This window comes from Amphibalanus amphitrite, unplaced genomic scaffold (genome assembly GCF_019059575.1).
Source record: "Amphibalanus amphitrite isolate SeventyFive unplaced genomic scaffold, NRLGWU_Aamphi_draft 000557F_arrow, whole genome shotgun sequence".
Taxonomy (NCBI): domain Eukaryota; kingdom Metazoa; phylum Arthropoda; class Thecostraca; order Balanomorpha; family Balanidae; genus Amphibalanus; species Amphibalanus amphitrite.
The window spans coordinates 378,800-405,750 of record NW_024882051.1 but is presented as its reverse complement, the minus strand read 5'-3'; the positions used below and the strand labels follow the sequence as shown (position 1 = coordinate 405,750).

Genomic DNA, 26,951 nt, shown 5'->3' with positions numbered 1-26,951 from the left:
GTTCGGTGAGATCAGCAGGTATCTATGGCGCTTATTCAAAGTCGATCATGCACACTCACATCATCAAAGGTCGTCTTCTATACTACGTCGGCCGAGGACATCCTTTACCTTAGTGCCACTATATGAGACAGTCTCACGCCTCATCCATCTGGCACTCATGCAGTCACCCATGTCGACAATTAGGGGCTACGCGCATTATAGACATCGAATTTAAGGTGATTTGTGGAGAAAAAATCCAGAACGTATATAAGCGTTCGGTCGCCTCTGACTGCAGTCGCTGCTAGTATGACAATCAGTTGGGATCTCATGGTGGATCTTATGGTCTGATTTCTGAAATGTTCAAGTCTTTCCTGGGATTCCAATTTGGGCAATAAGTCGCAGCATGAATCCTTCATACTACGTGCGGTCTTAGATTCTAAGCACGGCCACTCCGGTCAACCACAGGCTGCAGCCCATAGGTCACCTTGGATCAGTGAGTGAACCTCAAACCTGCATAATTTTTTTGCAAAGAATAAAAAATGTGTTCATCGATCAATGTATGTTTTACCGTTTCGAATTCGCATGGATGCGTTTTTTTTTTAGAATAAAATGTAGGTAGCCTGAGCTTGTAGTCGTTTCCTATATCGTGCTAAATATTCATCAAGATCAAAGTTTTTTATAAAACAACACCAGGCTGCAAATTGCATTGATTGGATTTTATGACAAATCAGCGAAACCTAGTTTCTATACTCGTATTTTGCAGCACCTAGTAAATCATGCATGAACATTGAACATGACATTACATTTTAGACTGACGCCCCTGTCGCGAGCTGACAATGGCGCCCCTCTCAAGGGGAAAAGTCGCCCCCTCGAGCACCATGCCCCCCTTTTGCTGATTTCTGGATACGCCACTGAACCATACCATATTATGGTTATGGAACCATACCATATTATGGTATGGAACCATAGTTTTGAACAGGAACGATGCAATATGATTGGTAAACGCGTATTACCAATCATATTGCTTTCTTCCTGTTCAAACCTACCTACACATGCTGCATTGGCTGTGAGCAGCATGCTGATTGGCTGACAATGATGTGGCTGCATTCCTCAGCAAGGCACTCATTCCTCTGCAAGGCACTCTTTGCATAACAAGAAATTGGGTATCTTTGTCTAAAGTGATCATTGGGCCATAATAGCTCCTGATTTGTGCTAGTCTCAGTCTCAGCTCAAGCTATGAGACTGCTATTCCAGTTCAAAATCCCATGTTAAAAGTGAACTATATCCTTTAAGAATGACGGGAAAATTTGCAAAACAATATCCCTACCTCATATTTGCTTTATATGTAATTGCAATTTAGTTCACTTTGCCGATCCCGTAGCTCAGTTGGTAGAGCATTGGACTCCACTGGTGACTGGTGAGAGCACGCATTACAGTCCGGGTTCGAAGCGCGACGGGCGCTTGACATTTCAATTTATGGGCCTCCTGACAGGTATGGTTGCAGTTGGTGGCAGGCCGCAGCTAGGCGAAGTCAGTGAAGGGACCGGCTGTGCGCAGCTATGTGCGCACTGCACACGTTTAACTTTGGAGGGTCGGGTCATCGCTACAAGCTTCGCTTAGAGGTGGGTCTGTCCTTCTGAATCCTTCCTATCAAAATGTTTGAACAAAATTTATTTTAAAAATCAATTTGAATTAACTATCGAGGAAAAAGATCCTTTGAAATTCTACCTACATACCTAGGTAGACAAAAATATTCCTCCCATGAGGTTAGATTGCTGTACTAGAAAGATACCAATCATGTGGGTAACCTGAACTTGACGAACTATCACATCAAATTCAAATTCGCATTACATCATCACATCACTTACCTGCACCCAAGGCCCCCCCTGCACCCTGGTTTCCGGGAAGATCACTTATGTTTTTGGCAGGATTTGTAGGAACATCAAGTACTTATCAATTATCATGTATGTACCTGTAGTATGTACATGTAGGTATGTTATGTACCTATATTTATCATCATCACAGTGTATATGAAAGCATCATCAACATTGAGAGGGTATAGGTCAAGGTACAATCGAAAGAGGAGGTCGCCGGGCCGTGGGGCATTCAGCTGTCAGCGACGAGCGTCCCTGATTTACAAAAAAAATAGCAATACAAGTTTAAAAACAGGACGACGGTGAAGACGACGGTGAAGACAAATCGCCCCTGGGGCGATTTGATCAAGGTTCGTGAAATTTACACATGACATTAAGCATGTAGAAGGTTCACGGGGAAGGAGAAGCTCCAAATGTCACGTGACAATATGCCCTCCGGCGCCCTGTTTTCACCGGCGTCCTAAAACACATGTGATGTGATCATGGTTGTTTACATTTTGCGCTGTTTACAGTTACAATTGCCCCAATTGCGGCAGACTTGTAGCTACAGCTTTCTCGCAATCAGCTGTTGAAATAAGTTATTCTATGAAAATTGTGGAAGGAAAAGGGGAAAAAGAACAAATACAGCAAAAAAAAAAACAGAATATTTGCTGCTTAGAAATGCATCGTAAGAGAACGGTCTATGGGTCGAAACCAGGATATGTAGAACAATGTCGAAACAGTCCTAGCTGTAATAGCTTTTTCTTTGATTTGTTATTATAAGTACGAGGAAGGCATGAAGATCGAATTACCGACTTCAAGAGGAAAAATTGATTACGAAAGAGACCTTTTATTATGTAGGCAGCTCAAGCTCAACATGATATGCATTATACGCATTATACCGAGATTTCTTTGAGAGGCCTACCAGTAAGAATGAACTAGAACCAGCTGAGTAGTTTGGGTTTGTTTGGGTTTGCAAAACGCGTGTGTCCCGGGAACGGGCATTTGCACAGCAGGTGAAGTTCGTTGAGCTTGCTGTGACACATCTATAAGCAAGGTTATATAACCTTGTCGGCGCATTTTCACCTGGTGACGGGCAGCGCTCATATCGGCAATGGTAAGTAGATTTTTTCGTTCGTTGGGTAGGTAATAGGTAGGTATGTGTCACCTATCTGTAAGAATATTTTGTGTCACAATCGTAGACTGAACTTGGAATAAACACACTACACAGTTTTGTCTATTGGGTTGGCCCTGACAACAGACCAGCCTAAAATGCTTCCCTGGGACAGCACATCAATAGTGCCAATAGCCAGGACGTTCGTGGGGGCGGGGGTGCTAACCGCTAAAGAAAGATGTGCATGGCCCTATGCCCGCGCCCCTGCGGCCGCCAGTGACTATTCGAGGTGACGCGACGCGCTGCCCCCGTTCAGGCTGGCGGTCGCGGTCGAAACCTGTGCAGCAGGTGTGCGCTGTGGCAGCTGCTCTGCCTCGCGGCGGTGGTGCTGTCCTGCCAGGCTACCGACGAGTGGCAGCCGGAGCAGATACACATCTCGTACGGAGGTAGGTGGCCTGGCAGCCGGCCGGAGTAGTCGCATATACACATCTCCTAGACTCCTACGGAAGTAGGTGCCGTGCTGTCGTGATGCAGCGGCCAGCGCAGCCATAGCGTCCCACGCTGATGCTTACCAGATCAGCCCCACCAGTGGGACGCCTTAAAGGAAATAGTTCACTTTTTAACATGGGTTTTGAACTGGAATAGCAGTTCCGTAGCTTGGGCTGAGACGAGCATAAATCAGGAGCTTTTACAGCCCAACGATCACCCTAGGCAAAGATATTCTATTTCTCGTCCCGAAAAAGGTGTCTTGCGTTGAGGATGTGTGCCTTGCATATATTTCCATCCAGTATGAAAAGAGCATGGGTCCCGAAAATTCTTCAGAAACTAGAGAAATTATCTACGAGAACTCTAGAGAAATTCTCGTACTGATCAATTAGGACATTCAGGGGAACATTATCAGATCGAGCAGGTCGCCCAAATGCCGGTGGCTGCGATAATTTCTCTGTTTCTGAAGAATTTTCGGGACCCATGTTCTTTTCATACTGGATCGCGTGTGCCTTACAGAAACTGAAAAGTTCTTCCTATATCAAAATATAGAAAATAATATTTTGTTATAAAAAGGTTTTATTTTCTTTGCTGATTATTTTGAACATAAAAAATCATAAATCCGTTGCAAAAAATAATTTCGTGAAAGTGAACTATTTCCTTTAATATTATTTACCCGTCCCCCGCTGGGGCCCCTGGCTTTCCACGCGCTGCTGCCCAGCCAGCAAAATAGGTCTGGGCCGTAGGTATTTGGTTACGGAGCGAGCGAAGAGAGCGTAGTCTTCGTAGATATCCGGAAATTCCGGAGTATGAGCGTGGTCACGCTTTTGCAAAGCTTACAATGAATTACGAAGCAAAGCTTACACCTGAATTAAGCAAAGCTTACACCTGAATTAAGCAAAGCTTACACCTGAATGAATTGCAAAGCTTACACCAGAATTATGAAGCCATAATTATGGTGTCCCAGAATCACCCAGACTCGTATTTTACAGTAAAAATCGTCGCTGTACCGTAATGATCAAAGTTGTAGGCGTAATACTTTTATGATACGTCCCTAAGCGACTGACCTTGAGAGCCACGCCATCCCGGGGTCGGGTCGTGACCTCGGCCAGTGTCTGGGCGAGGTCAACGGTGGGCAGTTGTTTTTTGCTTCCCTGCCAAGCTCCACACAGGCAATTATGGGCAAAGAGTACAGCCCTGCGCTCCGAAACAGGGCTGTTGGCATGGTTTTTGCCGGACAGTCTCCCAAAAGTGTCGGGAAGCAGCTGGGCATCAGTCGAGCCCAACTTCACGTGTGGTTGCGGCGTGCTAAAGCGGGAGAAGAGCTGGTCAACAAGCCCGGTCGCGGCCGAAAACCATCCCTGCACTCGGTCGCGAAGAGAGTTATCGCGTTAGCGGCTAACAAGCGACATCAATCAATACGGAAACTGGCCTTCCGACTAACCAGGGCCTGGCTACACGACTTCGAAGTCATCTGTGCACCGTCACCTCCGCGGAAACTTGGGACTGCGAGCCTTCAAACTGCAAAAACGGCCAAAATTAACAGAGAAACAGCGCATGCATCGTCTGAAATTCGCCAAGGATCACAAGAAATGGACCGAAAGCGACTGGAAACGCGTGATGTGGTCAGATGAGTCCCCTTTTGAACTTTTCCACGCCCCTAATCGCCAAAACGACCGCGTATGGGCGTCAGATAGTGCAAACGTCCCAGCGGTAGAAACCGTCAAGAACCCACAGAAAGTGCATGTGTGGGGAATGATGAGTCACTGTGCTCTTTCTGATCTGGACGTGGTGCCTCCCAACACCACCATAAACGGCCAGTACTACCGCGAGAACATCTTGGCAAAAGAGGGACTTGACGCCGTGAACCGGACGGCCACAAACGGTTCAATTTTGGAAAGAAAACTGGTGGAGAATCAGGATGAAGCCATCTTCATGCAGGACGGTGCGCCACCTCACACCGCCAAAGCAACCCAGCAGTGGTGCAGGGAGAACTTGCCAGGATTCGGGGAGAAGGATGCATGGCCAGGAAATAGTCCGGACTTAAATCCGATCGAAAATATCTGGAGCATCATGCAACAAATGCTGGATCAAGAGAAACCTGCCACCAGCATCAGTGGACTCATGAAGCAGATCAAGCGGGCATGGGCCAGCATTCGTCCATCTGTGCTGGCGAACCTAGTCGCCGGAATGCCAAACCGAATGCGTCTCTGCATTGCTGCTAAAGGTGGTTATGTTGGCAAATAAAAACAAAAAACAAGTGTTGTTTTTCTTGGAGTTAGACGGCTGAGAAGAGAGTCTGGGTAATTCTGGGACAGTGACACCCTGCATATCTCAGCAACCACTTGACCGATTTACACATGTGTCGACATCCTCAATAACAGCCATAGGCGTAGGAACGTTTTCGAAAGTGGGGGGGGGGGCAGGGTCCCAGAGGTCCAAAACCTAACCTACCCCCAAAATCCAATTTCTCCTCGGATTTCGGCCACTTTGTTTTCGCAAACATGCTCAGAGGTAAAAAGAAAATCGAGACAAAAAAAAAACTAAATTGGTTAAAATTTCAGGGAGACTCCCGTCCATAAACTCAAACTGATGGACGCGTTCCCCTGTCCTCCGCAGCCGTTGGCACCCATGCAAATTCCAGAGGCGTCCAACAACTTTTTCATTACGAGCAAGTGTGAAACGTGCAAAGCGAGTCTTTTCAATATACTTATAAAAATCAGCATGAACGGCCCAGCTAGGCTCAGCCAGACCTACACCTAACGTTTTTAAGAGGTTTTATATCAGCGACCACTGCAACTGGGCTGATTGACTATCAGAGGCCAGTGTGGGACTTTTAGAGGCCGGTCTGGGCCCTCAGAGGCCAGTTTAACCCTCGACGGCCCGGACCTATAGGTTTTCTACATATACGCGCCGGCCGAGGGGGCGGGGGGCGGGTACGACCCCCTCGCCGTTTCGCCCCAGGTGGAGCTAGCGCGTCGCGGAAAAAAACGAGCGTGTGCGCCGTTACGAGACGCAAGGATCGATACCCAATTTTAAGGTTCTAGGTCAACCAGTGACCTCTGAGGTCAGGTCAAGTGCCTCAAGGCACGGTTCCGTTTTTGGTGAATAACTTCGCAAAAAAACGGCCGCAGAGCCGCGATTTTGCCAGCATCGTGTTCGCCTCTCTCAGGCGCGTCGAAAGATATGCTTTTTGTTTGGGTGATGTAAACTTAGGGTGTTGACCTCGGGTCACGGTCAGGTCGATCAGCGCTCCCAGGTCACAAAATTGGTTTAAGGAGGTCATGTCGCATATCATTCGATTCGGCAGGTCTTCCTGAGCCCATTGGTGGCTTTCCCGACTCGCTAGCTCAATTTGATCGGTAGTTATTGACGAAAAACTAATTTGACCCATGACTTCATAAATGATGTCGCGCAAGGTCAACATTGCAAAAGTGACGCATCGAACCTTGCAAGGAGTGCATGAAATCACGATTCGGTGTGCTTGAGATAGTTGGAGATCGTTCCCGGCGCCAGAAAAAAAGTTTTCAGTTTATCCCCATTGACTTAGGTATACCTAATGGTGAGGTCACGAACATAACCTGACCTCATATGACCTTTAGGAGAAATCCGAGAGGTACAAGTTGTGAGATTCCTAATGGATACTAGGTCCTCCGAGGTTCATTTCCCTGTGAAATCTCCGAGGGCGTTGCACAGTGGCGACATCTGAAGACCGTGCAGAGGTTCACTTATGACCTCATGGGTCAGTGACCTGATCTGACCCGAAAATGCGGTTGGTGTCAAAAGATCCGGCTTGATTCAAAGGTCAAGTATGCCAAGCTTCAGCTCTCTATCGCTGGCGTGTTCGGAGCTATCGCGAAAAAAAAAAATATGGAGGGGCGGCACCCGCCCCCCCCCCCCTCGGCCGGCGAGGGTTAAGGCCCTCAGAGACCAGTACAGGGCCTGCAAAGGGCAGGATGAGACCTTTAGATGCCGACTTGGGCCATCAGAGGCTAATGTGGGTCCTTACAGGCCAGCATGGGCCCTCAGAGGTCAGTGTGGGACCCTAAAATGGCATGGGCCGGTATTGGACCCCAGAGGCCAGCAGAAGGCCCTCAAAACCAAGATGGTCCTCAAAGGCCAGCATCGGGTCTTCAGAATCCAGTGCAAGGCCCTCAGAGGCTAATGCGGGTCCTTACAGGCCAGCATGGGCCCTTAGAGGTCAGTGTGGGGCCGTAACAAACCGGCATGGGCGGGACTTGGAACCAAGAGACCAGCGGAGGGCCCTCATAGGCCAAGGTGGGCCCTCAGAGGCCGATGCGGACCCTTAGAGACCGGCATCGGATCTTCAGAATCCAGTGCGGGGTCCTCAGAGGTCAATGTGGGACCCTAAAATACCGGCATGGACCGGTGTTGGACCCCAGAGACCAGCAGAAGGCCCTCAAAAACCAAGATGGGCCTCAGAGGCCGGCATCAGGTCTTCAGAATCCCGTGCAAGGATCTCATAGGCTAATGTGGGTCTTTACAGGCCAGATTGGGCCCTTAGAGGTCAGTGTGGGGGCCCTAAAAGACTGGCAGGGGCCGGCGTTGGACCCCTAAGGCCAAGATGGACCCTCAGAGGCCGATGCAGACCCTTAGAGGCCGGCATCGGGTCTTCAGAATTCAGTGCGGGGCCCTCAGAGGCACCTAAAGGTTACTCTTGGGACCCCAGAGACAGAAATGAGGCCACCAGAGGCCGGTGTGAGGCTCTCAGACGCCGGCTGGGCCCTTGAGGTCGGGTTAGGGGCCCTCAAATGAGATCAATGTGGGTTCTCAGCGGTCAATGTGGGCGCTTGACCGCTATTGAAGGGCCATCCGAGATCAGTGCAGGACCCTCAAAGACTGGTTTGGGAGCTGTTAATAGCTAGCGTGGGTTTCTTGAGCCTCGTGACAATCGGATAAGGGCCAGAGCCCCATACGCCCATGGGGGCCCATTGGTTGTTTGGGGGGGGGGGGAAATGATATGATGGCCCCCTGATTAGCCTGTGGAGGGGGAAGGGCATGGCCCTGATCCCCCTCTGCGACCGCCACTGCACTGAAAGTGGAGGGGGGGGGGGAGGGGCAGATACAGACATTGCTGGCCCCCAGCCTGTTTGAACCGAGGCGGGGGCACGGTCACCCTGGCACCCAGCTAGTACGCCTTTGACGAACTATGCCGACCCCAAGCAGATCCGATCCGGTCAAGCGTTGGTCGTTTGTATACGCATTCTCCAGCACCGTGCTAGTATTGTCTTATACCTTTTCAGTGCTCGCTGTCCCGCGCCACGTATTCAACAAAATGCTGTCACCAGGACTCACAGTCTTGTCTCTGATATGGTTTCGTTCATTGAGTGAAGGAAATTGCGGTCAATAACGCTGCAGAAACAAAAGGGAATCTTCATTAAAGGGCAAGCTGAAAAGTTGTCAAGTTACCGGGTGGTAGCCGGTAGGTACAGACGGACACTTAAGTCAGCAAAAATTGGGGGGGGGCAGTTAACATTGCTGGCCCCCCACCTCCGAAAGTGGGGGGCATGGCCCCCCGGCCCCCCTGTTCCTACGCCTATGATAACAGCGATGTAAATCAGTCGTTATGGGCGCCATATAACCTCCCGAGTTGAGGCGCCCCTAAACTCCAATATACTGTATACACACACACGACCGATTTACATGCGGTAATTTATGATTTCCGACGGATTTCGCTCAAATTTTCAGGGAACGTGTTAAATTAATGTATTATAAGGTACTAAAAGTTTGACGTCGCTGGCGTAACGCGTTTAGAAGATATTGGCGAAAAACGGGAGGGGGTAGACTCTGTCCCCCCTCCCCCACTGGCTGCCTGTGCTATGGGCGGCGCCTTGGAACGGATGGTGGGTGATGAATCACAATCAAGTCATCGCAATGTTCTTGTATTCTCTTGGCTACGCGGGGAGACGACACACACGGTCAGCGGGCAGTTCCCTGAAAACTCCATAGAGGGCGCCGCCGTCTATCAACTACGGTTAGTCGCGTACAGTTACACATCAGTGGGGACTGTCAAACGCGCGCTGAGAGAGCTGTCCTCGGGCGGCTGCTTGTCTCCGAGGAAGTACTGCACACTGTTTTGATTGAAGTGGAAGCAGTCGTCAACAGCCGCCCACTCACGCACGTGTCGACAGACCCGAACAGTTTGGAGGCACTGACGCCCAATCATCTGCTGTTGGGGCGTCCGGTCAGGCGTCTGCCTCCGGGATTGTTCCGAGACGAAGAGAGCTGCTCCAAACTACTTTGGCGGCAGAGCCAGGCGCTAACAGACCAGTTCTGGCGAAGATGGCTTCGAGACATACCAGGAAACCACAGCTTTTTCGAAGCTGCCTCTTCGCCGCATCAGCGCCAACATGCCCGTCGTGGGCCAGTTCCAACACCCATTGGCGCATGTTGCCCATGTCGTTGCCCAGATCTGCATCCGGGATGACGATCCGCTCGCCCCTCATCACTAGACCGTCCAGTACGCTGAGCTCTGTCCATATTCTCGAGTAGGGCACGAGCCTGTCCGCACGACGTGGTCCACTCCCGGATGTGATCGCCTGGATCAGACCCTGGTGCGTCTCGTCTCGGGCAGCCGCCTCCTTCAGTCTGTCGATGGAGATGGCGGGTGGTAGGTCGGCGACCAGGATGCGCATCACCTGCACCGAGTCGTTGTCGTCCACTTCTAGTTTGTCCCGGTCTGCGGCTGAGAGGCCGGCGACGGAGGTGGGGAAGCGACTCTTGAAGTCACAGGGGTTTTGCTTGCCAGCTAGGAACTTGTCAGTGAAGCAGAGATCTTGAACTTGTTGTCTGTGCTTGGTGATTCGCCTGCTGGCCGGACGCGCTGTGTTGTTGTACAGCGGTACCAGCGGTGCGTGGTCACCCCAGCTGGTGAAGTGGTTGCCGACCAAGTAGGCGCGGAGCTGTCTCATGCCCCACGACTTAGCCAGTGATTCCCACTCGATCTGTGATTGCCAGGCCTGCTCGGAGGCGGATAGAGCTCTGTCCACGTGATCCACTGGGACCAGGGTGCCATCTTCATCCTCCTGGTATACCGAGGCGGCGATGCCCTTGGGAGATGCGTCTGAGATGAAGTGCGTTGGCCTGTCACGTCGAAATGGTCGGAGAGTTGCTTTGTCCGACAGGATGCTGATCAGGGTCTGGTAGCTGCGTTCTCGTTTCGCAGTCCATGATAACTTGGCGCCCATCTTCAGCAGTTCTCGGAGGGGCGCCGTGACCTCTTGATACGTTGAGTCACTTGAGTGGTCGAAGGCGAACTTGGCATTGTATGCACAAGCTTGCAGGAAGCTTCTGACGTCTTCCACAGTTTCGGGTCGACAAGCCTCGACGATGGCGGCGATCTTGGAGGAATCAGCGGAGACCCCAGTGCCACTGAAGATGCGACCAAACCAGGACACCTCCGGGCTGCAGAACGTGCTCTTGGACAACTTCAGCCTCACTCCTTTCTCCTCAGCTCGTTCTAGGCAGGCCGTCAGGTGTTGATGATGCTCGGCTACTGTGGCGCCGTACACGAGAATGTTGTCGTGGATGGTTGTGACACCTGGGACACCTCTGAAACACTTGGAGACTTCGTGGTGGAAGATTCCAGAGGCGGGTCGTGGACCGAAGAAGAGTCTTTTCATCCGGTGGATACCTTCGTGTGTCTGAAAGAAGGCCCGCTTGGCGGTGTCGGGGTGAAGTGGCAGCTGGTGGAATCCGTATCCCATGTCTAGCTCGGAGAATACCGCCGCGCCTTCGAGCTCGTGTCGGACTTCTGCTGCCGTCTTCACATGATACTTTGTCATCTTCATACCTTTGTTGATGGGTGTTGCGTCTATCTATGTTCATGCGGATCTGTCCACTTTCTTTCTTGTCGGTGATCACGACGTTCATGACACAATCTAGGGCCTCTCTGGGATTGACGTCCTCGATCGCTCCTTCCTTTCTCATCATGGCCAGGTGCTGAGAGAGTTTGCCCTGGTAGTGGTAGGGGCGCCTCTGCGCGGTGGTTGCGTTGGCTTGAAGTCTTTTTCGAACTCCAACTTGACAGGATCGGTTTTCATGCAACCGATCCCAGGGAGAAACACAGAGTTGTAGAAGCGTGCTGCGATGTTCATGGCCGCTGCTTTGTCCTCTGCTGTCACTGTTTCGGCCCGGGGTCTGCCCGTCTCCACCTTGAATCCTGCTGCTCTTAGCTTGGCGAGGATGCTTCGCCCTTTCTCCTTCCCTGGGTTAGTCTGGTTTCCTACTCCTACTGATGTCGGGTCCAGCTCGGTTTGAGCGTCCAGGTTTCCAATCTTTCTGAGGCTCACGGGGTCTTGCTCCTCTTCTGTAGGCGCCCTGCCGTCAGGGTTGAACGACACGATGCCTAGTCGTTCCGCGTCTTTACCGCCGAGTAGTGGTTCTGGTCGGTACCCATCCACTATGTACACCCATGTAACTCTCTTGGCTCCTCTAGGTGTCTCCAATTCTGTCTTCACCATCCCCTTGACATCGAGTTTGCCGGATGCGCCCCAAACCCTGAGCGCGCAGCGAGCCGGGACCACATCACCCATCTGGGAATGATGCATGTCTGGGCTGATGATGGTGTACCGGCTGCCGGTGTCAGCGTACAGAGTGGCTGGTATGCCTCCAATGCAGACGTCCACCCGCTTAGTTGGTGCCACTTTCTCTGTCGTAGATTTCCTGGTGGAAGCAACCTTCATGAGATGCTTCTCTTTGGCACCTGGCCTCGTTCCGGGCCATGTCGTGTCGTCTCTCGTCACTCTGTGAACGGCTACCTCGTTGTCGCTTTCATCGGACTCTGTAGAAGTCTCCTGCAGCCGTCTGGCTGTGTTCCTCTTGACGCCAGTGGGCCGGCCGCGTCTGAAACTGGCCGGGGGAGCTCTGCACCGGTTTGGGCACGCCGGTGCCCGGGCATAGTGATCGCGGCCATCGCAGGCGTAGCAACGCTTTCCTTTGGCGGAGCATTCCTCCTCTCGGTCATGGGGCAGGTTGCAGCGGGGGCATCTCGGAGCAGCGCCACCCCGGGAGCTGTACCGGCCCTGCCTTCTTAGCTTACTGATGGCCAGGTCCTCTTCCAGGCGCGCAATGGTTGCGTGCGCTTCCTCAGGATCTGTGTCATCAAGGTCTCTTGACTGGAGTCGCTTGACCTCACTGGCAGCGGCAAGTCCTCTCATGGCTACCGCATTGGCTTTACTGGTCTCCCGTGTCTTTATGACGGTTATCGTCGTCTTCAGGGTGTAGTTTTCTGCCAGCGCTTTCTCGGCCAGAGCCCTGTCGCGCATGCCACCGATCAGAGCAATCCTGACCAGATCTTCCTCTGTGATGGGCTGGGTATCGGCTTGACAGAGTCGAGATTGATCCTCAACAGCCGCAACAAACTCCATCGCGCTCATATCGTCCTGTGACATTCGGAGCAGGTCAATGACCGCTCGATCTCGGCTGACGAGTGCCAACAACTCCGCCCTGGAAAGTTGCTTGATCTCCTCGTAGGTGTGCGCATCGGCTTCGACAGCCCCAGAGGCGTTGGTCATAGGCGTGAATCTAACGCGAACGTCCTTTTCCCAGAACGTCATGAGCTCGGGTCCTGCGTTGCTTTTTAGGTAGGCGACCTTCCGGTGGTCCTCAGTAATTCGCAGGTAGTCCATCTTCGCAGGTAGTCCATCTTCAGGGTGGTTTTGGTGTTTTATCTTACATCATATACGAATTAATTTGTCCAATTCAAACAATCAGTCCATCTTCGCCTCAGCCTCTTTTATCCATTCGTCGAAAGATTTGCATCTTCGGGTTTTGTCTCGTCCGAGATTGCATGTTGGTAGAGGGCCAACACCTGCCGTAGCCTCGGCTGTCTGTTGACTCTTGGCAGCGTCCAAAACACCTGCCAGGAGCTCCTTAAGTTGAGCTTGTGTCATCACCACCTGCTGATTTTCGTCACCCATCTTGTCCTTGTCGCTTCTCGTCGCCAGTGTAACACTCTCCAGTCCACTTCTCCCCCTCTCTCTCTCTCTCTCTATCGTCTTCTCTGTCTTTCTCGTTCAGTCTAAACTACTGGCCACAACGGCTACAACTCTGTATTTCTCCGCTCAACATCTGAAACAACAGACAGTTAAGACAGAGAGTATCTACCAGGACTGGCGTGCCGTCTGCCGACCGAAGTGGAGATCGGAAAGTCGCAGCCTGGCAGTGGGGGATCTCGTCCTCATCGTGGAGAACGGCAGCCCGCGCGGCCAGTGGCCCCTGGGACGCGTGACCGAGACAGTTCCCGGGCCTGATGGCCGCGTCCGGTCGGCGCGCGTAAGGGAAAGTGGGGTGAGACGGTGAGGGTAGGTAAGACGGGCACCCCCTCTACAGACCAAACCAATAGCGCCAACGAGCGAGACAAATTAGGACCAGAGTTGCCTTTCCCACCACACACCACCATTGAAGTCTGGTGAAACTGTGTTCAGTCAATTATCTTTTATTTCGATTTCTTTACAAACACTCATTTCATTCAAAACATCCATAGTGTATTGTGCAAACTTTTGTGTGCAGCACAATAGAGTTAAAAACTCGAAATCACTTGTGGCACACTCATATGCCATCAGTGTTCATTTACCGCGAATTTGCTCTGCCTGCATCAAATTGTCCACATAGAAAAATCGTGCTGAACTTCTCACCTTGAGTTTGGGGACGGGCAAATATGGATCCAATGAGTCTTTAAGTGGTGAAAATATTTATGTTGCTGTAGGAAAAAGAAGCATTTCCGATGAAAAATTGTTTCTTTTTCGATACTTACAGACATATTAAAGGGACCCTCCCACCTTAACATTAGATTTGAGTTGAGATAGCCAAAATGGGGTCCCTGGCTCACAATTACCGGTTTCGGCACTCACAACATCGAGAAATGCCTTAAATCGGAAATATTGAATTTCAAAATTGCAGCATTTTGATTCAGAGAGGCTAATGCATAGGAATACCCCTCTGAATGTGTGACGTCAGCGCAGATATCGAACGATTTTTAAATGTTTGACTAAAACGTTTTGTAGCACGCGGTGGTATATGCTGCTTTGCGCGCAACAAGTGCCGCACTTTCAGCCTGCCAAACTAATGCTTCCAAATAAAGTCGCTAGGAACACCGGAGATCCCCAAAAGTAAACAAAAGTAAAAGTCTAATATCTTGAAAACCGGTGATTATTTTTTCGGTGAAATTTGGTAGGTATTCGTTTTCGCTCTTTCTGAACCGAGCGACATCACTTTCATGCCAATTCATTAACTTTTTTGAAGGTGGAAGGGTCCCTTTAACAATATTCCTTGTAGTTGTATACAATTTATTCTCTCATAATGACAATGAAAGACGACTTTACAAGGCTTCTGAACTAGGGCCTATATCCCGTCACCGCCTGGGCTATTTCCGTACTCATGACAGCCTGGAGCGGGGGGGGGGGGGGTCGGATCCGACACCCCCTGTTATCTCGAGAAGCGTTCTTAAGATTTTAAGATTGGGGTCAACTTTAGGGTCAAGGTCAGGTCAAAGGTCAAATTCTGGGGTTTTGCATGATTAGGCTTACGGACAGCGGAATCGATAGCTGCTGCTTGAAACTCACCAAAATGACCTCAAAGACCTAGTGAAGGTACCATGTGCGTATAGGGGTCATACTAAGTAAGGGTCAAGGTCAGGTCAGGTCACGAAAGGTCACGGTTTTCACTTTCTGCTACATGGGCGTGCGACACATGTTTATGGCTTATTTTTCACGCCGAATCCGATGGTAATGGTTAGGTATATGTGACCCCAAGTCACTGTGCTCGTGATAAGTGTGCATTGAAGGCATAAAAATCGTTTATACCATACATAACTAAACAAGGGCTAAGAAAAAAGTCATTTTTTTCAACTTTTTATTTTTGACATAAAACTGCACTTTTCTAGACGACCTTTGTCCCAGGAATCTAGTGGTGCCATTTGTTTTCACGTGCGATGTTCAGAAGTGCCTCTAATTCGCGAAAATGCTTATGACGTCACCATGCCCTATGCATGTTGGAGCTATTTTTTACAATTTGGGGGTCAAAAATCAAGATAGAAAGTTGAAATTTGGGACATCTTATGTTCTATTAGAGTTCTATAACATATATTCCGGTTTTTGGAAATTCTCAAAATTTTGGATTTTATAAGCTGTTTTCCCAAAAATATAGTTTTTTGATTTTTTAGGGGTGAAAAACGCATTTTATGGAAAATCCGAGATAGACATTATATCCCGCGCCCCGCTGGGCTATTCAGCCATACGCGCCCTGCTGGGGGGGGGGGCAGATTCTGCCCCCCCCTGTCTAACTTCCGAACCGATGGTCGTAGAAAGACGGGGAAAACGGCAATCGAAAGCTCTCAACAAGGCGGATCTTAAGAGCCCAATTTTTTTGCTTAAGTAGGTCAGAGGTCAGGTCAAGGTCAGGTCAAGGGTACAAAATGCAAGTTTCTACAGTATTGGCCTTGCACCGTAGTTGCCGAAGAATGGACTGAGACTGATTGCCCAAAACGTGTTCTTAGACTACCAAGACAATATTCGTTGCACACAATGTCATTCAAAGGTCAAGGTCAAGGTCAGGTCAGGTCAGGTCAGGTCACCAAAAACAAAATATAGAAAAGGGCATGTGCGACACATGTTTTATGGGTCATTTTACTCATGGAATTCAATAGGCACACTCAATAAGTGATATGGACCACCTCTGGATGAATTTCAGGTCGAGGTCAGGTCAAGGTCAGGTCAAGTGAGGTCAAATTTTGAAGTTGGTTGTTTAGGCCTAAAAAGGTGTCTATCCGATGCAGTTTTTCACGGCGAATCGAATGGTGCTATTTGTATTTCCGTACGAGGTCTAGAACTTCCAAAAAAAATCATTTTTCAAAATTTTTGTGTGTCGTGACGTCATAAAATTTTGAATAACTCCCACATTTTTGAACCGATTCTTCTAAAAAATGGTATGTAGGTGCACATAGACCACTTCTTTGACATATATTCCGGTTTTTTCGATAAACTCAAAATTTTGGATTTTATAGATATTTTCCCAAAAAAGTCAGTTTTTTGGAAAATTTTTGGCCCAAATCCAAAATTTTCCAAAAACCGAGATAGCCATTTGATAGACAAAGTAGAATCACGTATAATCTTTTTTGTTACGTCTTGATTCCTTTAAAAATGAAGAAGTTAGCGGCGTTTGAAATTTTGCCGTTTTTTAGGCGAAAATGGCGAACATGACGTCACTAAAACGTCAATTTCTCAAAAAATTTCCGACGGATTTCGCTCAAATTTTCAGGGAACGTGTCAAATTGATGTATGATAAGGTACTGAAAGTTTGACGTCGCTGGCGTAACGCGTTTAGAAGTTATTGGCGAAAAACGGGAGGGGGGGGGGGGCAGATTCTGCCCCCCCCCAGCGGGGCGCGGGTTAAAGACCTCGTTGAGCTGCGTCTTTTTATGTCCTTAGTTTGCAATATGCTTCAAACCTTGATTTTTGGCGATTTTTTAAACATTTACCACTTTTTGACTGAAAACGCCATGTAGTTACATCACTAAAATCGATATATCTAAAAAAAAATGGAAATTTTTTCTTAAAAATTACACAGGAGACGTCAAATTGATGGGGGAGAAGGTATGCCAAGTTTCAAGTTGATAGCGTTAGCGGCTCAAGAGTTATCCAAGAAAAACGGAGGGGGGATCCGACCCCCCCCCCAGGCGGTCGCGGGATATACAAGCATACGCATTCTGCACGAACCTCCGACCTCGTATACTGTATTTTCCGAAGCACATGTAACCAACGAGCGACTGTATCAATGCGGCTAATCTCGGGTATTTATTACCAGCTGTGCTGGTCTGTGAAAGTAGCTGGCCGTCTTACCCTACCCATGTGACCGTCTTACCCCATGGGGTGGGACAAGACGGTTTTTTGCCAGGTTTTGCAAAAATAGCTACAGTTTATTTCTTCCTAATTTTCATCTTCTGGCAAATGGAAATAAAATGTCTAAAAATCTCATTTTCGTGTCTCTGTGTTGTTTCTAACCGGCCGAAAAATGGCAGGAGGAGTTAAGTTAGGATGCCCGTCTAACCCCGCTTTCCCCTACTGTGAGGAGAAATGCCCGGCGGTTCTGCCTGCTGGAGGAGGCGATCGGGGCATCAGCTCGTGTCCGCGTGTTCCGCTCCTTTGGCGGTATAGTTCAACAGTCTGGGCAATGATGGAGGCGGAGAAGTAAAAGGTACTGTATCGACACTTGGCTAATAGTTTTACGAATTTCGGATACATTCATTTAAAGGGACTATCCCACCTTCTAAAATGTTGTTAAAACCAGTTAAATTGTGCCCGACTTTATAGATTGGATGACCAGGAACACGGTTCTGGCATTTATTTTTCATTAAACATCTTAGGCTTCCCATATTCCAAACACAAACTTTCAAATATGTGACGTCACAGCCCAAAATTACCTCCTTCCCCAGGCCACATTACTGTCATAAAACTGATTCTTTTTACTCTGTAGGCACCACAACAAAGTTCAGACCAAGTTTTAAGCGATTTTTCAACGAACAAACCCATTTAAATCAGAATGACTAAACGAGGTGACGTCACACTAACGGTCGCTCCATGTTGAAGATAGGGCCTTGTACAAGGCCCATTTTCAAATGAAGGGAACGAATTTCTTCAACACCAAGAGTCCGCGCGGGTTGCAACCTACAGGGTGTCCCATAAGTTCGTTCTCACCTAAATTTTACGTTTTTAGGCTTTCTTGCTTAAAGGCACGCTGAAATTGGTTCGTAACTGAGCTTACATGGTTGCCATGGCTGGTAGAAATATGCTCCACAGTAGCTAATTTCTGTAGACAAAAAAGTTTTTCCTAGAGAGCCCGCTTTCTACAGAGACGGCTAACGCCGCAACATAGAGGTCTCCGATACGGGTACGTCTCAGTATTTAGTCAGCACGTGACCATTCGCGACGATTGAGGGTGATTGAGGCCTACCAGTCTGTAGCCAATATCCATCGCTAACTGGACGCACAGTCAGCAAGTGACGCCGATGATTTGTTGGGAGTCAATCACTGCAAGTTTATCCTCTTTCTAGCCAGCCCTCAGGAATGAGCCAAGTGGCCAAAACTGTGTGGCGCCAAAGTGGCAATCAAAAAGGTCAAAGGGTTAGAAAGTTGGTAAACAGACTTTTCAGGATGGATTACCAGCTGTCTAAGAGTGTTCTTTCGGGGTACATAACTCAAGGTGACTTAAGCTTTGCTTACCGGAGGGCACAAAACAGTCAAAAATGTCTTAAAATGGCCAAACATGAGTTTCGTTATGCCTGAGGCTAAACAAAACTAGAGGGCTGATGACATCAACCAGGTCATCTGGACTAACTAGTCCACGTTCGAGATGAAACACCCGTCCAAACCCGAAAACAACCCCATAAGGGCGAAGGAGGAGGCCTTCATTTCGTCCCGTTATGTTCCTATGCAAAAGGCCAGGGTCACTGTGTTGTGGGGTTATACAGGGTGTTTCACTAAAAGTGTCAAAAAGTAAAAGGCCCTTATGCACATAATAACAATGTTTTCTATGGACATTTGCACATCATTCCATCCGCGATTGTTGGACATTTGAATATATAAAAATGATATCACCGTCACTCAAACCTATTCCACATATCCGCCGCTTCTTTTGATGCACCGTTTCGGCACGTGTCCGGAGGTGCCTCACAGCCCGTTTTCATCTTCAGCGTCCAGACTGTCGGCAAAGCCTTGCATTGTGCTCTTCAGCTCCAAAAGTGATGCGACTTAAGTCTTCCTCAGCTCTGCGAGAGCTACTGACCAAAACCAGAAGGCTAGCGGTGACAGATCGGGGCCTCGCGCTGGCCAGGGGCGGGCGGTGAGGCAGCTGATTATTCGGCCCGGGAACGGAACTTCTGGTCCAGCCAGTTCTTGGTGGCTACAGCCGTTACAGTGGTTGTTTCTGATAAATTGGGGGCTTGGCTATTTCTGATGTTGAAATAAGCTTCTTGTTATCTTAAAAGGCCCTAAAAAAGACCCTGACCTTTTCAACGATTTCCGCCGAGAGGTGGGGGCGACCCGCCTTTTTTTGGACTGGAACCGGCATCAAAGGAACCCTTTTAAACCTCTCAAGAAGCCTTTTGAAACTTTTATAATCTGGGTCGTAGCGAGGTGAGAGAGTGAAACGTTTCCTGAAAAGTCGGCGTACGGTTTCAATGCTTCTGATAGCACCAAATGTAAGTGTAATCCACCGCTCCCGTTGCGGTGTAAATAACCTGTTCTTGTTCTGTATAAGGAAAAAAACGACTAGTAACTTTGGCCTCCTGCCCTCGCTCCGTATGAGTGTAAAATATATCTTAAGTGGCCAAAGCATAAATGTCCAAAAATTTGCAACAAAGCCACGTGCGCAACCACGTGCTTTGCGTATTTTATATATCTTTAATAAGCATTTTCTTTTTGACACTTTTAGTGAAACACCCTGTAGGCGTTCTGGAGTTGATCAAGTTACAAGTGGCAACCCAGAAACAGTTTTGGGAAGCAGAATGCTTTTCCAAGAACATCTAGGAGGAATTTCAGCCCTAAAGCTGAACTCGAACCGCGAGTATGAACACATTTATAGAGGAGAAAATGGCATCCGGGAGGTCGTAGGCCCATCTTCAGGCAAGACAGTGCATCAGTGCACAGGTCAAGCAAAGCTTAAAAGCGGTGCAAGGAGACTGTGACAGGCGTTTGTGGCAAGATCACATGCCAGGCACCTCATCGGATCAAAATTTCATAAAAATTTGTTGGTTATGCTGAAGTTGAGGCTCGTCGAAGCGTAGCGCTGTTCCAGCCTCGAGGAGCTCACGGCGCATGTCAAGTCAGTCTGGGTTAACTTTAAGCCTGCTATGCAGCCAAACATGCCGGTTGGCATGCCGCAGCATGCATTCATGTGTTTGCCTATTAAATGGGGAGCACATTGAGGGGTCATAAATATACCAAAACGCAATGTACTCTGTTTCACATGCAAACATAATGTGAGAACGAACTTATGGGACACCCTGTAGATAGATAGTGGTTTCTGAACCTCGCCGCAAACTTGGCTATCTCAATTCTCAAACCCCATGTTAAAGGTGGGATAGTCCCTTTAAAGTAATTGGTCCCTTTTACGATACCCGGTACGAAGAATCGTTAAAAATGTTATTGACTTAAGAGGTGGTGGGACACCTACACAAAAATAAGTAGCCTAAATCTGATGAGAAAACATAATTTCGGGGTAGGTACCTTAGGCTTGACCCCCGTCACAGGCTTGGATAGACCCATCCCTCGGTTTTTTGGAAGTAACTCTCTTAAAAAGCTGGTCATCAAGTTTCTTTTCTGTCATTATCGCTGATGAAGCTCCAGGAGCAAAATATTCGATCATTTTAAGTGTAACTTTTTGGCTCCTATTTCTGATTTATGTTATGAGGTTGCTGGTTTTTCCTATATTATTATTAGAAAATAACTCTCGTAAAAGTGCCCAATCATGGCGAACCTTTTAGTATTCTCGAGATAATCAATTTAACACATACCTTGAAAATAACATGACCCTGACCCCCCCACGACCCTTGACCGTGGCCTGAGTCAAGGCCAAATGAAGATCAGGTCAAGGTCATTGGCTTTAGATAACCTTGGTTCACTTTTCCGAGCCCATCAGCTGAAGAGCATAAAGATTGGGTGTTTTTGTTTTCGATGTTTTTTTTTTAACGTATGGCGAAGCAAAGTTAATGTCTACAAACTAATACATATTAGTTTGTAGTTATAATATTTCTCTTTTTTTGTAAAAAAAAAACAGCGAGGGCTGTGACGAAAAATAATTAGCCTAAATCTGATGAGAAAACATGATTTCGGGGTACCTTAGGCTTGACCCTTCGAACCGATATCCCCCTTGTCTCAAATCGTTTCGCCGCCTATGCCACCCTGGCTCGGTTTAACCCGGCAGGCGGTGGGCCTCCCGGACACCTTCCACGCGGTGGGGGGGGGGCATTGTCTTGCCTCCCGTATCTCCGAAACTATTGGACGGATCCGTAAAATTCAAACGGCGTTTGATAGCCCTGTAAAATTTGTCGAAGGAAACCAAATTTCATTGACCTCGGGGTTGCCGATGACGTCACAGGTCAGGTCAAAGATAAAATATTTCACCGTTCACGGGTCTTTTAGGGAATGCGCTATAACATCGAGTAAAACACATTTTGTATTAGTGGTCACTGATAATACCAGGTCAGGTCACAGGTCAGGTCATCAAGGGTCAGCACATGAACCCAACTTTACTAAGGGTGTGCGATGCATGTTTTATGGCCAATTTTTCATTTCCATTTTAATGGTGTTGGTTATAAGACCATCAGGTACGGTTTAGGTCACTCTCTGGTGGAAGTCAGATCAAGGTCAGGTCAAAAAGGTCAAATTTCAAAGTTGATAATTTTGCATAAAATAGGTATCGAATCGATGCAGTTCGTCACGGGGAGTCTAATGGTGGTCTTTATTTTGCGCTACGTGGTCTAGAATTACTAAAAATAGAATTTGAAGATTTGACGTCATTTATTTTGAAGTTTTTTTTTCTATAACTTGGCCAAAAAAAGATATCGATCTCAAATTTGGTATGTAGATAGAAGGCGGCAGGGACTATCACATATATTCCGTTTTTTTTTTTCGAAATTCAAAAAACTTTTTGGATTTTCGGCTATAATATTTAAAAAAATCTATTTTTTCTGTCAAAATCAAAAAAAATTCAAAATCCGAGATAACAACGTTTTGTAGCCCTGAAGTGTTAATTCTACACCTTTTTTGTCTAAAACATTTTTCTGTATCTGTAAAGCTCTAGGCCTGACAGCTCTTCTCGCGAAGCCTTTTTGGGGTCGAAAATGGCTGAAATGACGTCACTCCGACGTCATTAGCCGCCAACCTATCATAGCCTTTGGAAAAAAAATTTGGTCACCAAGAGTAAATGCTATTCACAGGAGGGTACTGAAAGTTTGGTGACGATCGGCGCGGCGGTTCTGGAGATATATCGAAAAAACTAGGGGGGGGGGGCAAAAAATGCCCCCCCCCCACCACCGGGAAGGTTAAATGCTGCACACTATTGCCCCTGTATTTGTCTGGGCAGAGGAGCTGTGCCCTGTGTGTGGGCAGAGGAGCGGTCACCCATTCCCCCGTGTCTCGGCAGAAGAGCCGTGAGCTATTCCCCGTGCCTCAAGGAGCCGTCACCCATTTCCCGTGTCTCGGCAGGGCAGCCGTCACCCATACCCCGTGTCTCGGCAGGGCGGCCGTCACCCATTTACCGTGTCTTGGCAGGGGAGCCGTCACCCATTCTCCGTGTCTCGGCAGGGGAGCCGTCACCCATTCCCCGTGTCTCGGCAGGGGAGCCGTGACCCATTCCCCGTCTCCGGCAGAGGAGCCGTGAGCTATTCCCCGTGTCTTGGCAGGGGAGCCGTGACCCATTCTCCGTGTCTCGGCAGGGGAGCCGTCACCCATTCCCCGTGTCTCGGCAGGGGAGCCGTGACCCATTCCCCGTCTCCGGCAGAGGAGCCGTGAGCTATTCCCCGTGTCTTGGCAGGGGAGCCGTGACCCATTCTCCGTGTCTCGGCAGGGCAGCCGTCACCCATTCTCCGTGTCTCGGCAGGGGAGCCGTCACCCATTCCCCGTGTCTCGGCAGGGGAGCCGTGACCCATTCCCCGTCTCCGGCAGAGGAGCCGTGAGCTATTCCCCGTCTCCGGCAGAGGAGCCGTGAGCTATTCCCCGTGTCTTGGCAGGGGAGCCGTGACCCATTCCCCGTGTCTCGGCAGGGGAGCTGTCGCAGATGGTGGTCACGTTTCCCCGTCTCCGGCAGAGGAGCCGTCGCAGATGGTGGTCACGTGGAGCACGTCCGAGCCGGTTGGCTCGGAGGTGTACTACGGCCGGCGGCGGCCCGACACGCGCGCCGTCGGCGCCGCCTCTCGGTTCGTGGACGGCGGCGAGCTGCGGCGGGCGCAGTACGTGCACCGCGCCACGCTGACCGGCCTGCAGCCCAACACCACCTACGGTCAGTGGCCAGTCGCGCGCCGCCAGCCGGATATACGGCACGGCGGCCAGCTCCCACGGCGCCGGGGACGCGCTTCGGTAAATGTACCTCGTGCTCATCATCTTTGCTGGACCAGAGACCATTTTCACCGACAGAAAAATCGCCCCGAAAGTATAGACTTATAAACCACGCGAAAAAGTAACTGCCGATGCTAAAATGTATTAATTCAGTTTGCTAATATTTTTACAAGTCGGCGGCTGTTTTTTCGCGTTCCTGGTGAAACTCATGGGCGACCTTAGTGGCTAAAAACAACCACAGCAGCGACTTTCGGTACGCAAAACCATGGATGGATTATTTTATCCATGGTATAGTAATACTGGCTTCAGGTCAGAGATGGAAACCCATCAGACCAGCAGACCATAGATCTTATTTCTGCTGTCGATCGTTGATTGCTGACTGGATGTATCCGGCAGTGGGGGGCAGTGGGTCCGGTTCTGACACGGGTCGTGCCCCGTCTCTGCACGCGCAGTGTATCAGGTGGGCAGCGACGCCGGGTGGTCGGAGCTGTTCTTTTTCACGTCGATGGCCGCCGGTGTGGACTGGAGTCCCCGGCTGGCCGTCTATGGAGACATGGGCTCCGAGAACGCCCAGTCCCTGCCCAGGTGAGTGTCAAGTGGACTCCGAGAACGGCCAGTCCCTGTCCAGGTGAGTGTCAAGTGGACTGCGACAACGTCCAGTCCCTGCCCAGGTTAGTGCCAGCTGCATTACGGGAACGCCCAGTCTGTACCCAGGTTAGTGTCAACTGTCAACTGTACTGAGGGAACGCCCAGTCTGTGACTCTGTACTCATATTACTGGTTACCAGTGGCGTAGACGGGGGGGGGGGGGGCATAGGGGCCATGGCCCCCTTTTCGCCCAGCCGCCCAGATGGCGACCCAAGTAGCGCCAACTAGGCTGATGCCGTTACAGAAGGAACATGAAATAAAAAGTGAAATGCAAGCAGGGATCGAACTTAATATCTTTTTGGGGGTGCCTGGACATTACAATATTCTCCAGAGCACCCCAACGACAACCTGAATCCCAATGCTGAAGGGCGCCCCCCCCCCCCAGAAACCAGAGTATTCCGAATCCCAGGGTCGACGGCGCCCATCAAAAGCCACTGGCGCCTTCTTGAACGGAGACCACAGCTGCCCCATCTAAGATCTATTGCAGCCATCTGAAACCAATGGCGCCCCTCTAGAGCACTGGCACCCCATCCGAGACGCTCCTTGAGACTACAGTCGCCCCATCCCAGACTACAGTCGCCCCATCCCAGACTACAGTCGCCCCATCCAAGCCGAATGGCGCCCCTCAGCGCCCTTCTGAAGATCACAGTCGCCCCATCCAAGGTCGCTAGTACCCCTCATGGCGCCCACCTGAACGGGGACTTCAGTCGCCCCATCCAAGATTGATGGCGCCCCTCTGAAACCACTGGTGCCACTTTGAATATCACAGTCGGACCATCCGAGATCAATGGCGCCCACTTGAGATTAAAGTCGGCCCATCCAAGCTCAATGGCGCTCCTCTAGAGCGTTGGGCGCCCTACCGAAGGAAACAGTGACCCCATCCAAGCTCAATTGGCACCCCTCTAGGCACCAGGCGCCCTTCTGCAGATCAATCACAGTCGTCCAATCCGAGATCGCTGGCGCCCCTCAATAGCCACTGGCGCCCACCTGAATGGAGACTACAGTCGCCCCGCCCTCATCTAAGATCGATGGCGCCCCTCTGAATCCACTGACGCCGGGTAGTTACCCTCGCCGGCACAGGCCATTTTGCGTCCTTCGACGGCACAAGGGTGGTTGGTACGACCCCCCTCGCGTTTGGCCCCTGATCGAGCTAGAGCTTCGCGGAAAAAACGAGCGTGCTGCCCGTCACGAGAGGAAGCCGATGAAATCCAATTTTAAGGTCCTAAGTCATCGGGTAACCTTCAAGGTCAGAGGCCAGTTTTACCAACAGAAAAATAGCCGCCTGCCAGAATTGCTTGTCTAAAGACCGCTTCACATACAGATCGTAAACGCGCTGGGCACGTAAGCGGATAGGGCGTTACCGTTTACGATCCGTATGTGAAGCGGTCTTTAGGCAAAAAATTCCGGTAGGCGGCTATTTTTCTGTTGGTAAAACTGGCCGCAGGTCAATGACCCGAAAATCGGGGAAATCGGGACTTTGAAAGTCATAAAGTGTGGCTGCTATGGGGTATTCCGGGGTGCTGATCACGAATATCGTGTTAGTATGATCAGAGATGATGTCTTTAAGCATTTAGACCAGGTCGGGTCAGGTCAGGTCAGGTCAACCGGTAGGGGTCGTGACGGGTATTCGTAGTACGTGTCAACCGCCTCTGACAGCTTCGTAACATGTTACGAAGGCACCAAAACTACTTCGTAAATGTTCAAATGGTTGCTAAATTCGAAATCAGCTCCAAAAACTAGCCTAGAAACATGTAAAAGTCGAAAAAGTGAACCGAGGTCACCAATAGTGATGTCAGTTACAGAAAATCAGGATACCGATACCAAACCAAATACCAAACCAAACCATGGGAAAATACCGAAACCGAACCAACTTAGGAATATTCGGGAAATACCGACTTTTTACCAAATTCACAGCCTCTTATACATAAGCGAGTATTCATAATACCAACAAAATACCAAAAAAATCATCCATGGTATCGGTATACCAAAAAGTTGGTATCCGATTGACGTCTCTAGTCACCAAAGGGTCACCAAAGGTCAATGACCTGACCTGACCTTCAGGTGACCTTGACATCCACCCTAATGCATGGGACCAACATCAAATCACATGTTTGAACGTTTGAAGCCACGAAAAGCTTGCAAACGCGCGGATAATGCAAGCCGACATACGCTGAATCGCGATTCCGGCCAAACATGGTCTCGGAAAAGAGGTCACAGGTCAAATGTCATTTGGGTCAGGGTCATGAAATTTTCAGGGTAGGTGTAAAATTGATCAATGCGAGGGTACTGAAAGTTCCGTCGCGATCGGCCGCTTTTTACGCGAGTTATTCGCGAAAAACCTTAGGGGGGGGGGGGCGGGTTGCATTAACCCCCCCCATGCCGGCGAGGGTTATTTTACAATGAGGCTATCTCAATGACGCCAAGGGTGAAGGAAATGGGCGCCCTTTTTAACCCGGCAGGCGGTGGGCCTCCCGGCCACCTTCCGCGCGGTGGGGGAGGGGGCAATTTTCTGCCCCTTACATCTCCGAAACTACTGGACGGGTCCACAAAATTCAAACGGTGTTCGATAGCCCTGTCAAATTTGTCGAGAGAAACCAAATTTCATTGACTTCGGGGTCACCGATGACGTCACAGGTCAGGTCAAAGATAAAATGTTTCACCGTTCACGGGTCTTCTAGGGAATGCGCTATAACACCGAGTAAAACGCATTTTGTCGAAAATCAGCGATAGAGCGTCAGTTGCCTAGTACATATTTGCTATTAGAGGTCACTGATAATACCAGGTCAGGTCACATGTCAGG

At 49.5% G+C, this 26,951-nt stretch overlaps 2 protein-coding genes across 5 annotated transcripts in view; one reads left to right on the top strand and one right to left on the bottom strand.

Annotated features, from left to right (window-relative positions):
- LOC122393849 overlaps positions 1 to 2,183 on the bottom strand; it is a 32,136-nt gene extending 29,953 nt beyond the window's left edge. The window contains exon 1 of one of the 4 annotated variants that reach the window (XM_043390267.1): positions 2,135 to 2,183. Coding sequence is in view for 1 of the 4 variants with exons in the window: in XM_043390265.1 (XP_043246200.1) it covers positions 2,052 to 2,085 (34 nt within the window). In the remaining 3 variants the exon portion in view is untranslated. Of the gene's footprint in view, positions 1 to 1,847 lie in introns of all 4 variants that reach the window. The other 3 variants (XM_043390268.1, XM_043390266.1, XM_043390265.1) reach the window with 3 other exon arrangements.
- Positions 2,184 to 2,315: 132 nt separating this feature from the next.
- LOC122393847 (acid phosphatase type 7-like) overlaps positions 2,316 to 26,951 on the top strand; it is a 102,847-nt gene continuing 78,211 nt past the window's right edge. The window contains exons 1-4 of the mRNA XM_043390261.1: positions 2,316 to 2,949; positions 3,263 to 3,392; positions 23,257 to 23,448; positions 23,957 to 24,089. Coding sequence (XP_043246196.1) covers positions 2,947 to 2,949; positions 3,263 to 3,392; positions 23,257 to 23,448; positions 23,957 to 24,089 — 458 coding nt within the window. The 5' untranslated portion in view covers positions 2,316 to 2,946. The remainder of the gene's footprint in view (positions 2,950 to 3,262; positions 3,393 to 23,256; positions 23,449 to 23,956; positions 24,090 to 26,951) is intronic.